This window comes from Sciurus vulgaris, assembly GCF_902686455.1.
Source record: "Sciurus vulgaris genome assembly, chromosome: 12".
Taxonomy (NCBI): Eukaryota; Metazoa; Chordata; class Mammalia; order Rodentia; family Sciuridae; genus Sciurus; species Sciurus vulgaris.
In genome coordinates, this window is record NC_136473.1 from 68,569,327 (window position 1) to 68,583,100 (window position 13,774).

At 33.1% G+C, this 13,774-nt stretch overlaps 1 protein-coding gene across 1 annotated transcript in view; it reads left to right on the top strand.

Moving 5' to 3' along the window:
* Positions 1 to 13,774, top strand: part of USH2A (usherin) — a 777,454-nt gene that overhangs the window by 130,603 nt on the left and 633,077 nt on the right. The window contains 2 exon segments of the mRNA XM_079107116.1: positions 10,767 to 10,962; positions 13,523 to 13,653. Of these exon segments, the coding sequence (XP_078963242.1) occupies positions 10,767 to 10,962; positions 13,523 to 13,653 (327 nt within the window).

Consider the following 13,774-nt stretch of genomic DNA (forward strand, 5'->3'; position numbering starts at 1 on the left):
CCATCCAAAGTTCTTGTATCTAGATTAGACACTTAGCAGAAAGTGAAGATGAACTGAGCTATATAGAGAATCCACTTACCCCTCCCTCCTCCAAAGAACCTTTTTAATTTTATTTTTTGAATCCCTGGATCCAGTATAACATGGCCATTAGGAGCAAGAAGGACTCTGAAGGAGACAGTCTAGATATATAAATTGAGAACCTGTGATGGACAAGAACTTCTTGTAGGCATTAGGAATATAGTAATGAGTTAAAAACATCAAACATTGCTCTTCTCAAAAGTTGTTACTATCTAGTTTACATTGTAGTGGATAACTACAATTAGTAATTAGTTTCTTTCTCTATGCCTCACTCTCCTGATCTGAGAAAATGGAGTTAGCAACTCCTACTTCATAGGTTGATGAAAGATTTAGTCAGCTCATGGTGAAGCACTGGGACCTGACACCATGGGTCTTAGTTAATCGTATGGCATTGCAAGTATTACTTAGGAAAAGAAATTTGTACCTATTTTATTACTGAGGATAGAAAGGGGAATTATTTTTTTTCTCTCCCACCCTCTCTGTTGCCTCATTAATCCATTCATTTGTTAATTCATTACCTCAGTATGCATTTATTGAGCAATTGCAATGTTTTAGGCATTCTGCTCAGATTCATTAGACATTTAAAATCTAGTCCTTGCTTCTGGAAGCTCAGAGTTTAATAAGAGAAACTGGCAAGTAAATAAGCTATTATTACTGTGATAATCACAGTGATTTTAAAGGTGAAGACAAAAGATTGTTTTCTCTTTAAATGTTTAACAAAATATGGCAGCCCCCATAGTTTTCCTTTGTGCCCCTAAAATTTTAGCTCATAAGGTATATAGTAGGCTTCCGAAAAAAGAGGATTATTCATTTTTTTACTATTCTTGGGCAATTCTTGTGACTTTTAAAAAATATATTTATTTATTTATTATTATCTCTGAACTTTATTTTTTTTTTTTTACTTTTATAGACTGCATTTAGATTCATTGTACAGAAATGGGGTATAAATTTTCATTTCTATGGTTGTACATGATGTAGATTCACACCATTCTTGTAATCATACATGTATATAGGGTAATACTGTCTCATTATAACATCTTTCATACCCCTGCCTCCTCCCTGACTCATTTCCCTCTACATAATCCAAAGTTCCTCCATTCTTCTCTTACCACCCCCCACCCCATTATGTATGATCATCCACTTATCAGAGAAAAACTTTCCCTTTGGTGTTTTGGGATTGGCTTATTTCCCTTAGCATGATATTTTCCAATTCCATCCATTTACCTACAAATGCCATAATTTTATTATTCTTTATGGCTGAATAATATTCCATTGTGTATATATACCATGGTTTCTTTATCCATTCATCTATTGAAGGGCATCTAGGTTAGTTCCACAATCTAGCTATTGTGAATTGAGCTTCTATAAACATTGATATGACTGCATTACTATAGTATGCTGATTTTAAGTCCTTTGTATATAAACCGAGGAGTGGGATAACTAGGTCAAAAGGTGGGTCCATTTCAAGTTTTGTGAGGAATCTCCATACTGCTTTCCAGAGTGGTTGCACCAATTTGCTACTCCAACAGCAATGTACGAGTGTGCCTTTCTCCCCACATCCATGCCAACACCTATTGTTGCTTGTGTTCTTGATAGTAATCATTCTATTTGGAGTAAGATGAAATCTTAGGGTGGTTTTAATTTCCATATCTCTAATTACTTTTTCATATGTTTGTTAATTGCCTGTAAATCTTCCTTTGTAAACTCTCTGTCCAGTTCCTTAGCCCATTTATTGATTGGGTTCTTTCTATTTTTGGTGTAAAGTTTTGTGGGTTCTTTATAAATTTTGGAGATTAGTGTTCTATATGAAGTGTGTATGGAAAAGATTTTCTCCCATTCTGTAGGCTCTCTTTTCACATCATTCACTGTATTCTTTGCTGAGAAAAACCTTTTCAGTTTGAATCCTTCCCATTTATTGATCCTTGTTATCCTTTCTTGTGCTTTAGCAGTCTTGTTTATAAAGTCTGGTCCTTAACCAACATAATGAAGATTTGGGTCTACTTTTTCTTCTGTTTGGATCTCTGGTCTAATTCCTAAGTCCTTGATCCATTTTGAGTTGAGTTTTGTGGAAGGTAAGAGATGGGGCTTTAATTTGATTTAATCCATTAAAAAAAAATCATTTGAAAATAGATTCTTGCCAGGCAAGGAGGCACACACTTATAATCCCAGAGGCTTAGGAGGTTGAGGCGGGAGGATCACAAGTTCAAAGCCAGCCTTGGCAACTGAGTAAGGCCCTATGCAACTTAGAACCTATCTAAAAATAAATAATAAAAAACAGGATTGGGAATGTGGCTCAATATCTGGTACAAAAACAAACAAACAAAAACAGATTCTTTACTTCTCTATTTTTTTTAACTTGTAAATACTAGGGACAAGTCAAGTTGTCTATAATGCTCCTGGTCAATATCATGTACTGAAGCTTTCAAAAGTCACTGCATCCATTGCACAGGAAGACCTGTGAGTAGTGAGTACCTTATAGGAAGATCCCCTCTCTTGTTTCCATGGACTTTATGTATCTTTTGAATAAGAGAGATTTTCTTCCTCCTTTCTTTGCAGTTATGCAGTAGGCATTGAGATTGTTGAATAAATGACTGAATAAATGAGTTGTTCCTTTACTTACATTACTTTACATTTTCCTTTCTGTAAATTTGTACTTTCTCTGAAATGTTGAAGGCATTAAGAAATAAGTGATCAAAATTGAGACTGATGGGAGCAGAGTTGATACAAATGATTTGGGGCCTGTGGATTATCTTTGAAAGATTGTCTTTGCTACTCTGTAATAGTAACAAAAGAACAATTGTATTCCAGTTTAATGATCCAGAAGAGAGAAATGTCATTGTGTGTTATTAGAATAAAATGTAATAACATAAATTTCATCAGTGTCTTCTAGATTCAGTGATTATTGTATGATTTTTCTACCTGAACATGTCAAAGTATTTGGCTGCAACTTAGAGGAGTTGATTAGTAGCTTTTAAGAAGCTATCAAAATGAAAGCTGTTAAATGAATCAGTGATAAAGGTCCTTGACCTTGATATAGCCATTGTCTAATCTTATAATTTGAGCATCCAGGGACATATCAGGGGAATCCAGTTGTTATAGAAGAAACTGAAACCTAATTAAAAGTGACAAATGATCAACTAGAGAGGGGAACAACATTAAATAGAAAACTGTTTGCTTCAGGAGTTGCATAAAATGTAAGACATACACTTTTCAGTATTTTAAATGAAATATTTAAATGATTGATAGAAAAAGATGAACATTATGAATATTCAAAAATGTACTTATATTTCACCCACTGTTATTTCTTCCATTTTGTCTTAGTTTTCTGTGTATTATCTGAAAGGAGTTGTGAGAAACCTATGTGGTCAAATTTTTATAGCTTTATGAAACTTTATAATGGGAGGATCAACTACAAGAGTATTTCTTCTCTTTTGTCTATCTTTGTAAAAAATTACAATATGATAATAGCATAGAATTATCCTTGAGATTAAAGGCCAAAATAGATGTCAGTGAGTCATTTAGTTGTATATGTTTCAAATCATATTTTAAACAGAAATGTAGGCAGTCATTTCTGAAGATCTGTGCTTCTGTATGTTAATCTCATTGTTTAGAAAAAATATATCTTTTAAATATCCTACACTTTGGTGATAACTGACAAACTCTTTCAACCTATATTTTTTACTTGAAAAGAGGATCATTTTACCTGTAATTTATCATCTGTGTATAATTTAAAACTGGAACATTTACATTTCTAAGCTTTTTGTGGTGAAATGTTATACACAAATAAGGTATAATATTCTTGTAACCATCCATGCAATGACAGTTTATTTGTTCCCAATTTTTATTACATTAATAATAAATGTACACTGTGGAAAAACAGTTATAAAAAGCAGAAGTCATTTTTAACCCTACCACTGATAGATAACCTTGGTAAGTACTCTTGCTTTATGTACTTTTGTACCTGATATTATTCTTATTGTAAATAAAGGTGTATCATCTCTCTCTTCTTAAAGTTGTACCTTAATATTTATAGATGAATCCATCTTTATCTAGAAAATAGGATTAAGCTCTATGTGTTATTTAAAACTTGGTTTTAGAAGTGAAGCTATATTAATATTTTTCTCTCTATATAAATGTTTGCATTATATTTCTTTTAAGCATGTTCTTTTAAACCATTTTCTTATTTTGAAGCATTTGCCAATTTTTCTTTTTCTTTTTTCTTTGCTCTTGTAAACCTTATTTTCAAAAGTCTAAGAGCTTTAAATCTTACCTTCGTGAATGTCCAGTGGTATTTCTACATTCAATGGAATGTACACATATGTTGCTCACGGACAAACTGCCCTCCTAGGGATAATATCTGCACTGATCCTCTTTACAAATTCCTGTTATCTTGGTATTTTATAATGATTTTTTAAAATCTCAGGCTTAAAGCTGTAAACTGATAACTGTGGTTATTTTCCTATAACATACCACATTGCCCATATTTCCCAAGGCTGTTAAAAATTCTTCACAAAAACAAGGCCAGCAATTTTCAATAGCAAATAGTCAATAGGACCAAATCTACTTTGGTAAGTCAGCAGCAAAATTCTTCTTTGATTTTGAACATTAAGGAGGCCAGGATTGTGTATTTGGAGCACTGATATAACATTTAGTCCACTCTTATGTATAATAAGGGTTTTTGATAGTGGCTTTTCTGTTGCCAGAAAAAATAAAATCTCCAATGACAGTTTTTTTAGATCATAATTAAAAAGGAAAAAAATGTTGTTTTCACAGAAGTATCAAAGGAATGCTTTTGCTGGATTTGCTCCACTAACTCATGTAGGCAATATCCCAAATTCAAACAGCCAGCAGTTGCTTTGTAGAAGACAAACTGCATCTGTAATCAGTGTGACAGGGCCACAGGTTCCACATCACTTCTACCAACTTTTATTCAGAGAGGACAACTTGAAAAATAAAACATCATCATTTGATGAACAAATTCTGCAATAACAATATTTTTAAGGAAAGCAAAAAACAGGTTTAGATTATTACAGTAAAATTTTGCCTTTGGTCAAAGTTTTACAAGGGACTAAAGTTTTTAAATATTAGGAATAGGACTAATTGCATGGCTAATTGACCTCGGGAAGCAAATTTAATGAGCTCATTTCTCTCCTTCAAATCTGAGGAGTCAGAAAGTGAGTTTTCATCTTCTCTTCCATTTATTCCATTAAAACATATCTTGCCCACACCAACAGTCACTATGAGAAGTAATGATTATACCTTAATGATATCTGATGGCCCCTAGGAAGTAGGTATAAATAAGGCCTCCTCTGTAGTCATACCTACAGATGATGAAATTAACCAGAAATAAACTTCATTCATCAATTTTAGTCATAAATTACTCCTTGCTCCCCTCTGTAGGCCACTTCATCCAAAGCAAATCATGTAACATTACGTTTATGATCTCAGTTCATTATTAATGTTTACAGACAATACATTTCATAAGGACAGTCATTGGTGCCACTCAAATTTAAAAACCAAGTTGCACTTTTACCATCTCCTCTTCCTTTTCCCTCTTCCTCTACCTTATCACTTCCAGATTTTGAATGCATAAGATCTGCCAGGATTTGTTTTGGTTGTTATTTAAATATTACCACTTATGCTAAGATTGTTTTGTCCTTAATAAATAAGATGTTGAATTATTTTCCTTTTAGGGATTATTTTATTTTCGATATTAGGTGTCCCCCAAAATCTCATATTTGAGACAATGCAAGAACTTTCAGAGGTGCAATGATTAGGTTATGATAGCCTTATCCCAATCAGTGAATTAATCCCCAGATAGGGATTGACTGAGCGGTAACTGAAGGCAGGTAGGGTGTGACTGGAGGAGGTGGGCATTGGGGGCATGCCTGTGGGGTATATATGTTGTATCTAGCGAATGGAGTCTCAACTTCCTCGTAATGTCCTGAACTGCTTTTATCCACCAACTCTTCCTCCATAATGTTCTGCCATACCTCAAGCCTTGAGGAATGAAGCTGTCTTTGGACTGAGACCTCTGAAACTGTGAGCCCCCAAGTAAACTTTTGCTCCTATCTATAATTTTACTCGTCAGGTTGTTTAGTTACAGCAGCAAAAAAGCTGACTAAAACAGATAAATAAACTGGCATTCATACCGGTAAAAGTGAATTAAAGGACTAACTGTCCAATGACATTGTACATACTATCTAACTTCCTTAGTTTCTAGCTGTGAATGCAGTAAGAATCAAGGCATAGGCAATGTTCACTGAGGACCAACTGTGTGACAGACATTCTGATAAGTGCTTAGTTTTTAAAACAACCTCATGAGAACAGAATTAGCACTCCCGTATTATTGAATGAGAGAGGGGGAAAAAAAAGCCTAAAGAGTTACAGGTAATTACATAAGAACACAGGCTGGCAAGTCAAGACACAGAAATCAGATGTAATGTACTATGCAACCCAGGGCCCAGATAATGCAATTAAATTACTCATTTTATTTTAAAAAAATGTTTAGAAATATAATTATACATATTTATAGTATATAGTGTGATATTTCAGTGCACATATACAATGTGTAATATCTAATCAGAATAATTATTATATCCATTCCCTCAAATATTTATTATTTCTTTGTGTCAGGAATATCCAAAGTCCTCTCTACTAGCTATTTGATGTATACAATTAATTGTCATCAACCATATTTACCCTACTATGCATAATTAGAAATCATTCTTCCTATGAGTGAATGACTGCACTGCTATATTCATTAAAAATTCTCCTTACATCCCTCTTCCAGCTTTTGGTGACTAGTCTTTTATTCTGTACCTCAATGAGGTCATCTTTTTAGTTTTCACATATAAGTGAGAACATTTATCTTTTCTATGCCTGACTCATTTCACTCAATATATTGTCCTCCAGTTCTATTTATGTTGTTGCAAATAACAGAATTTCATTCTTATGACTAAATAATATTCCATTGCCTATATCTACCAGAGCTTCTGTACCCTTTCATCTGTTGATGGGAAGCAACTAATTTAAATCCTTAATATTTTAAATGCTCTATATAGAGTATAGTGTTTGACAGCATGCATTTCATGTTACTTTTCAGAGTGACCCTTTTACAATGTGTAATGTTTAATATTAGGAAGTAGCACCAGTTGTTGAACTCAGCCATGTGGCTTGTAGCCTACAGAGAACTCTAATTTTTGAATCTGTGATATAAATTTGATTTGCTTATGATTACTGATGGTGAGGGAAAGCTTAAAGAGGCCATTTCTTCTACTTAAATATATTTTGGCCAAGTATTTGTAGCTGATAATGTTCTAATGATTGTTAGCATATCTTTCTTTGTAAAATGAATTTGAATTTATAGCTGTGAGTGGTGATATTTTGCAAATAATCTCATCATAGCAATTATGAATTCTTCACATAGCCATTATCCTGTTTGTGAATTGTGCTCGTTGTGTCTCTTCTCTAAATTCTTTCAACTACAGTTTTCTCTGGACATAAATACCATTAATTAGAAGTGATTTTCACTTAACAGCTGAGCAATGGTCTATTATACTCCTACTGTGTGAATGACATAAGAAGTATAAAAGTCAATAACTTGTACTTTCTGAAAGATATGTTTAACTAAACTTGTCATTTCAGTTCAAGGCAACAGATGCAAGATTAAGTATTAATAGAGTCCTGGGGAGAAGCAAAGTCCAAAAGGTTAGGAATGATATTAGGGACAAAGAATTCTCACCACTCCAAAAAGAATATTACATAAACTTTTAAATTTATCAAAACATAGGGTGTGCATTTTTAACCAATTATTATAATGCAACATTTGCTTGATGTGAAAAGTGTGACCTAACATTTATGTAGCATCTATCTGTATCCTCTTTTAGTCCTAATTAAGTAGAAAAAATTCACATTAACCATTGAATGGCAGCACACTGGACAATTAAGTTCTTTTTCTTTCTCACTTTAAGAATATTAAAGGAAGAAATTGCTCAACTATGAATTGCCAGGGATAAATAAATACTGGCAAACATGCTTTTCACTGTAACTTATTCCCATAAAGTTTATGAAATATGTCAAATTGTCCAAAATATTAAATATTTTTTACAGAAAATATCATAGAATGCCCTTTATTGTCCAAATATCTAAATAGTTTTTAACAATTTCGGAGAGCAAAGAGCAAAAGACCATTTTTATGCAGACACAGAGACATTATTTTTACATGGTTTGACTCTCCTACTTTGGGAAATCACACTGACATTAGTGACATTAGAGATGCACAGCAGGGTTGTATACCTCAGTGGGTAGAGTGCTTACTTAGCATGCTTGAGGCTCTAGCTTCAATCCCCAGCACTGTGTGAACAACAATAAAAAAGTATTTCATAGGAAATGAAGTATGAGAAAAACATTTTTACAAAATTTGGTATTTATTTAGTTATTCTATTTTAAAATCTCACCTTGAAAAAATCTACTTTATATGAAATACAATTTGGTAAAATGTAGTAGGTTTGTGTGTGAGTGTGTGTGTATGTGTGTGTATACAAAGGAATTTTCATATCATTAAGACATTAAAAGTTATAAATACATATATGTATTGATTATAATTAAAAGGTGAAAGATTGTTTAGAAAATCATTATAAAAACATGGAGCAGTCTCATTTATGAGTATAAATGTAATTCTGTGAATAAATTTTTTTTACTTAGCATGATTCACCATTACCCATGTTGAGTTTATCCTAAGAATGCAGGTATAGATTTCATTTAACCTATTAGTGGATTATATAATTTGTCAGTTCAACAGATTGAAGAATCAGAGTTGAATAAAATTTACAATGTATTTCTTTTTAAATAAATGCATCTTGTTTGTTATGCAATAGACATTTCTTTTTAAAATGTTTAAAAATTGTCTACCTGAAACCAATATTCAGCATCATTATAAAAGTTGAAACATTAAAGACATTTACATTAAAGTCAGAAAAAAAGACAAATATTCTCCATCACCACTATGACACATTAATTAACTATTAAGCAGAATGGTTTATCCAATAAAGGAGAAGAAAATACATTTTGAAAATTGAGTTAAACATTCATTGTTTTACAGGTAAAAGGAAAATTGTAGTATCTGATCAGAACTTTAGAATCAATAAATAAAATGAATATGTGAAGGAAAAATGAATTCTTTTTTCAAAAAGGACTATATAACCAAAAAGTAGATAAGGAATATTTGACTTTACTAGTAACCAAACATATACATAAAAAACCAGTGATTAATACTTTTTCTAAAATAAAATAGTGAAAAGATAATTTTAATATGGAAAAATTTGATATTTCTAGAAGGAATAGTTAACAAAATCTTTTAAAATGTTTTTATTCTTTGATAATATGATTTCATCCCTTACAATTTTCTTTAGAAAATACTCAGATACATCTGTACTCCCCCCAAAAAATAAATTTGGAGAAAAACAATTTGTAATAATCACAAAATGTTTGAATAAGTTATTTTGTGGAAAACATGATGAATAATGCAATAAATACACGATATTTAAGAATATGGGACTGTGCAATCATATAGGATGCACACTCCAAATTTTGAAAAGAAAAAAGGTACACATATGCAAGTTTTGGAATGAATTATGTCATGTTACTATTTGGACTTGGTGGTCAAATCACCTGTAATTTTTGTTTTGTATTTGTTGATCTTGTATTACATAAACACACTTAGCTTCTGGCTCTTCAATCCACAAATTACCATGGAAATAACAGATACACATTATAACTAATGAGCTGTAGCTCTTCTTTCAAAGTAAATTGGTGACTGATCACAGCACCTTCAGAACCAGTTTATTCACAGACAGAGAGTTGGTGATTGTGTTGCTTCTTTGTTATCGATATACACGTGCCACTTTATAAACACCATCACCCTCAAGGGCACTGGCTGACAAAAATTAAAGCACTTAATGTTAAGAAAGAAAATACGGGAGGTGAAATTGAAACTGAATGGTAGTGGATTTATAAGAAAAAGTTGATTACTGCTGCCCTTTGAGAGGCTCTAGACGTACAGGCAGGCTACTTAGAGAGGGTGAACATCCCATCATTGAGGAGAGTTTGCCATGCAAAGAATAAGGTGAAGATACCCCAGAGGAAGCGATGCCAGCAAAATCCATACATGACAGCAAGTCTCAGGGATGTTTCACAACACTAAAAGCACAAGAGTCAAAATGTTGAAAGCTGATTCAAATTTTGGAATGAGAATGACAGTTCACCAAGGCATAAGAAAAAAATGGTTATTTAGGATAATAAGGTATGGGACGAGAAGGAAACATTGTTCAACGTACTGTTGATGAGGTTTTTGAAAAGAAATAAAACAGCTCAGTTCTCCAGGTATATAATGTTTAAAAGTATAGAGTACTAAATTAACATTAGTTTTATTATTTTTGGTTTCCCTTTACAGTTATAATTGAGGATAGGGAGTCTTAGTGTTTTGACATTTTTTTAAAGGTCATAGAACAAGCATAACTCATGCCTATAATGATTTTTTTTTCCTGATGTATAAAACATTTTTCAAATACAAAAATCACTGACTTTTAGTGAATATTAGTTTTACATTTAGTGAGAAAGACTGGATTATTAAGAGAAAAAAAATCTGAGGTGATGTTTATTGTTCTATTATGACTTTCTCATTCCAGTGTGATCGCTGCTTGCCTCTTTATAATGACAAGCCTTTCCGCAGAGGCGATCAAGTTCACGCTTTCAACTGTAAACCCTGTCAATGCAACCACCACTCCAGGAGCTGCCATTACAATGCCTCTGTAGATCCTTTTCCTCTTGAGCACCAGAGAGGGGGAGGAGGGGTTTGTGATGACTGCCAGCATAACACTACAGGTAACTAGCAAATAGTAAATTGCTCACTTGACCCCTGAAGCCTTTGCGCAACTATATCCAATGCACATTTATCTATTGCTGTCTTACATAAGAATGTGCTTACATACTGTTAAGTTTGAAACCCAACGCTGGTTCATCAAATTTCCCTAATCTATCTTTTCAGGAAAAGTTTCTTTCTTTTTCTTCTTGTGCTAGGGATTGAACCCAGGGTCACATGCCTGCTAGGTAAGTGCTTCATCATTGAGTTTCATCCTCAACCCGGGAAAAGTTTTATTTTAAAGGGTTCACACTGTTTGACCATATCATAGCTATATTTTGAATAATTCAGAAATGTTTGAAGGAAAAAACAAGTATTCTTTTGTCACTTTTATCTTCCTTATGTCTGTTTTCTCAGGGGTGTTTACATTTGTTCAGATTTGGCATGGACTGGTGATCTGGAAATACTCTTTTATAAAAATACTAAATACAGAAGGTGAAAAAATTCCTATTTGAAAACATTTTGACTAGTCATTGAAAATTACTATTTTCTGAAGTAGAGTATATTAGAAGCAGAAATAGGCAAAGTCCAAATATGTTAAATACAATAGCCCAAGTCTGAGGGATCTGAAAGTTCTGCTATGAAGCATGAATGAATTTATAAGATAATTATTGGTGACACAAGGTATCACAAGGACTTGGCTAGGTGCTAGGGATATGAAGATCAATAAGATAATGAATTTTCTTGCCTTTGAGTTATTGTATAGCAGGAAAGGCAGACTATTTAAGGAATAATTCCAAAGTTGTTCAAAGAGTGCTAGGACATGGCAAATACCATGGGAGTTAATCAGGTGGGGATTCCAGTAAGGAAAACATCTGCAATGGCCTACAGGAGCAAGAAATATGACACCTTTGGAGAACTGAGAGGACAAATGGCTGGCGGTTAAAAAAAAGAAGCAAGGAAGGAAGGTAGGGGACCAGATCACAGAGGGTACCAAGGTCAATAAGATGACACTTAAGGGTTTTACTTGTTAAAGGGATGTAATCAGTTTTGTGTTTTTCAAAGATCCACGTAGTTGTAGAGTAGAGAATGGATTGGAAAATGGTTCGAAATACCAGTTAGTTGGGTGCTACAGTTGCCCAGGTGAGAAATAATTTTGAGATGCATTTAAGGTGATATAGATAGAAGTGTATTCAAAAAACGTTTAGAATTGTAAAGGAAGAGCATTTTGTGAGCAGGAAGTAGTTAGGGGAAGAAACAAGTCAAGACTGACACAGAACTTTCCAGCTTGAGCAATAGGGTCAATGTTAGCACTGTCTATCAAGTTAGGAGATTTAGGAGGATCACGCTAAGAGAGAAAATGCCAAGTACTGTTTTAGGCATGTTCAGTGTGTGCTTCTAAGAGTTATAGGAAGAACGCGCTAATGGGAAGTTGGAAACATAGTTCTGAAGTTCCTTTATTCTAAACCTTTTATGGTGCCTCAGAAAAGATCAGAATCATCTGCATACTTTAGTGGAGACTTAGGCTTATCACTATTGAGAAGTGTATATCTATTCCTATTATTATTTAAGATTTATCTTACCTACTAGGGTGAAAAAAGCTCTGTGATGAGAAATGGGTGTTGTATATTTTGCTTACTACTACATTTCTCAGTATTTAGTACAATGTTTGGAATATGGTGATCACTTCATAAATATTCATTGAATGATAAATAAAGGAGAGATTTCTAGATTGAAGATATAGATTGGGGAGCCATCAGCATATACAAATGGAAACATTTTAGAAATATTATAAATTCATTTAATTAGTCCATAACCAGTATCCATAAATGTGAATTTTTATTTATTTCTGTAGTCTAATATTGGAATACTTTAAACAATATTTGAGTAAAGTGCATAATATTTAAAGGGAAAATCAATAGCTATGAGTTTTATTTCAGCTAATATGCTACTCACATTCTTTGTACTGTAAGACTTTTTCCATATATAAAATGTGAAGGCTCTTCTAACATTTAATGGGAATATTACTTGGTATATCTTAATTTAGTAAGTTTCTATTTGGATATTTGAGTGAAAAATAATGACCACAACAGAAGCATTTACTTTTAATCAAGTTAACTATAAAATAATCAATTACATTAAAAGATTCTCCAATTTTACAAGTTTGCGTTTTGGTAAAATATTTCTAATGCTACGGACCTACTTCTAAGAATACAAGTATCATCTACCACATGTAGAAATTTCTCTTACTTGGTACAGATGAAGAGCCTGGTCCTAGAAATAAAGTTTTAAGTTTTAAAAGAAATTCTTTTAAAATGTATGGGTCCTTACAAAGCATAGCTTTTTAGAAGTGTAGTATTATATAACAGATGGGAGTTTAATGAAGTAAAGCACAGTTTGTAACAGGTTCATTGTTTCATATGCTCTGGATCACTAAATTGGCAGGTAGAGATGAAAGGTGCATTAAAATGGACGTCCCGAAAATTATAGAATTCCCTCAAAGGAATACAGTCTTTAATTTTGAATTATGCAGCTGATTTTAATGAATTGGAAGTCACAATGCATAACCTTTCTCTGACGCAGGGAGGAACTGTGAACTGTGCAAGGATTACTTTTTCCGACAAGTTGGTGCAGATCCTTCAGCCATCGATGTTTGCAAATCCTGTGATTGTGATAAAACTGGCACTAGAAACGGAAGCCTCCTTTGTGATCCGGTGAGTTTTTCTCCATATAGAAGATAAAGCATAACTTTCTCTGCTAGAAAGTAATTTGGAGGATACTGTCCCAGTGCAATTGTAGCCCCTATTTTCCAAGAAGTCCTCTGTTGTGTTTGTA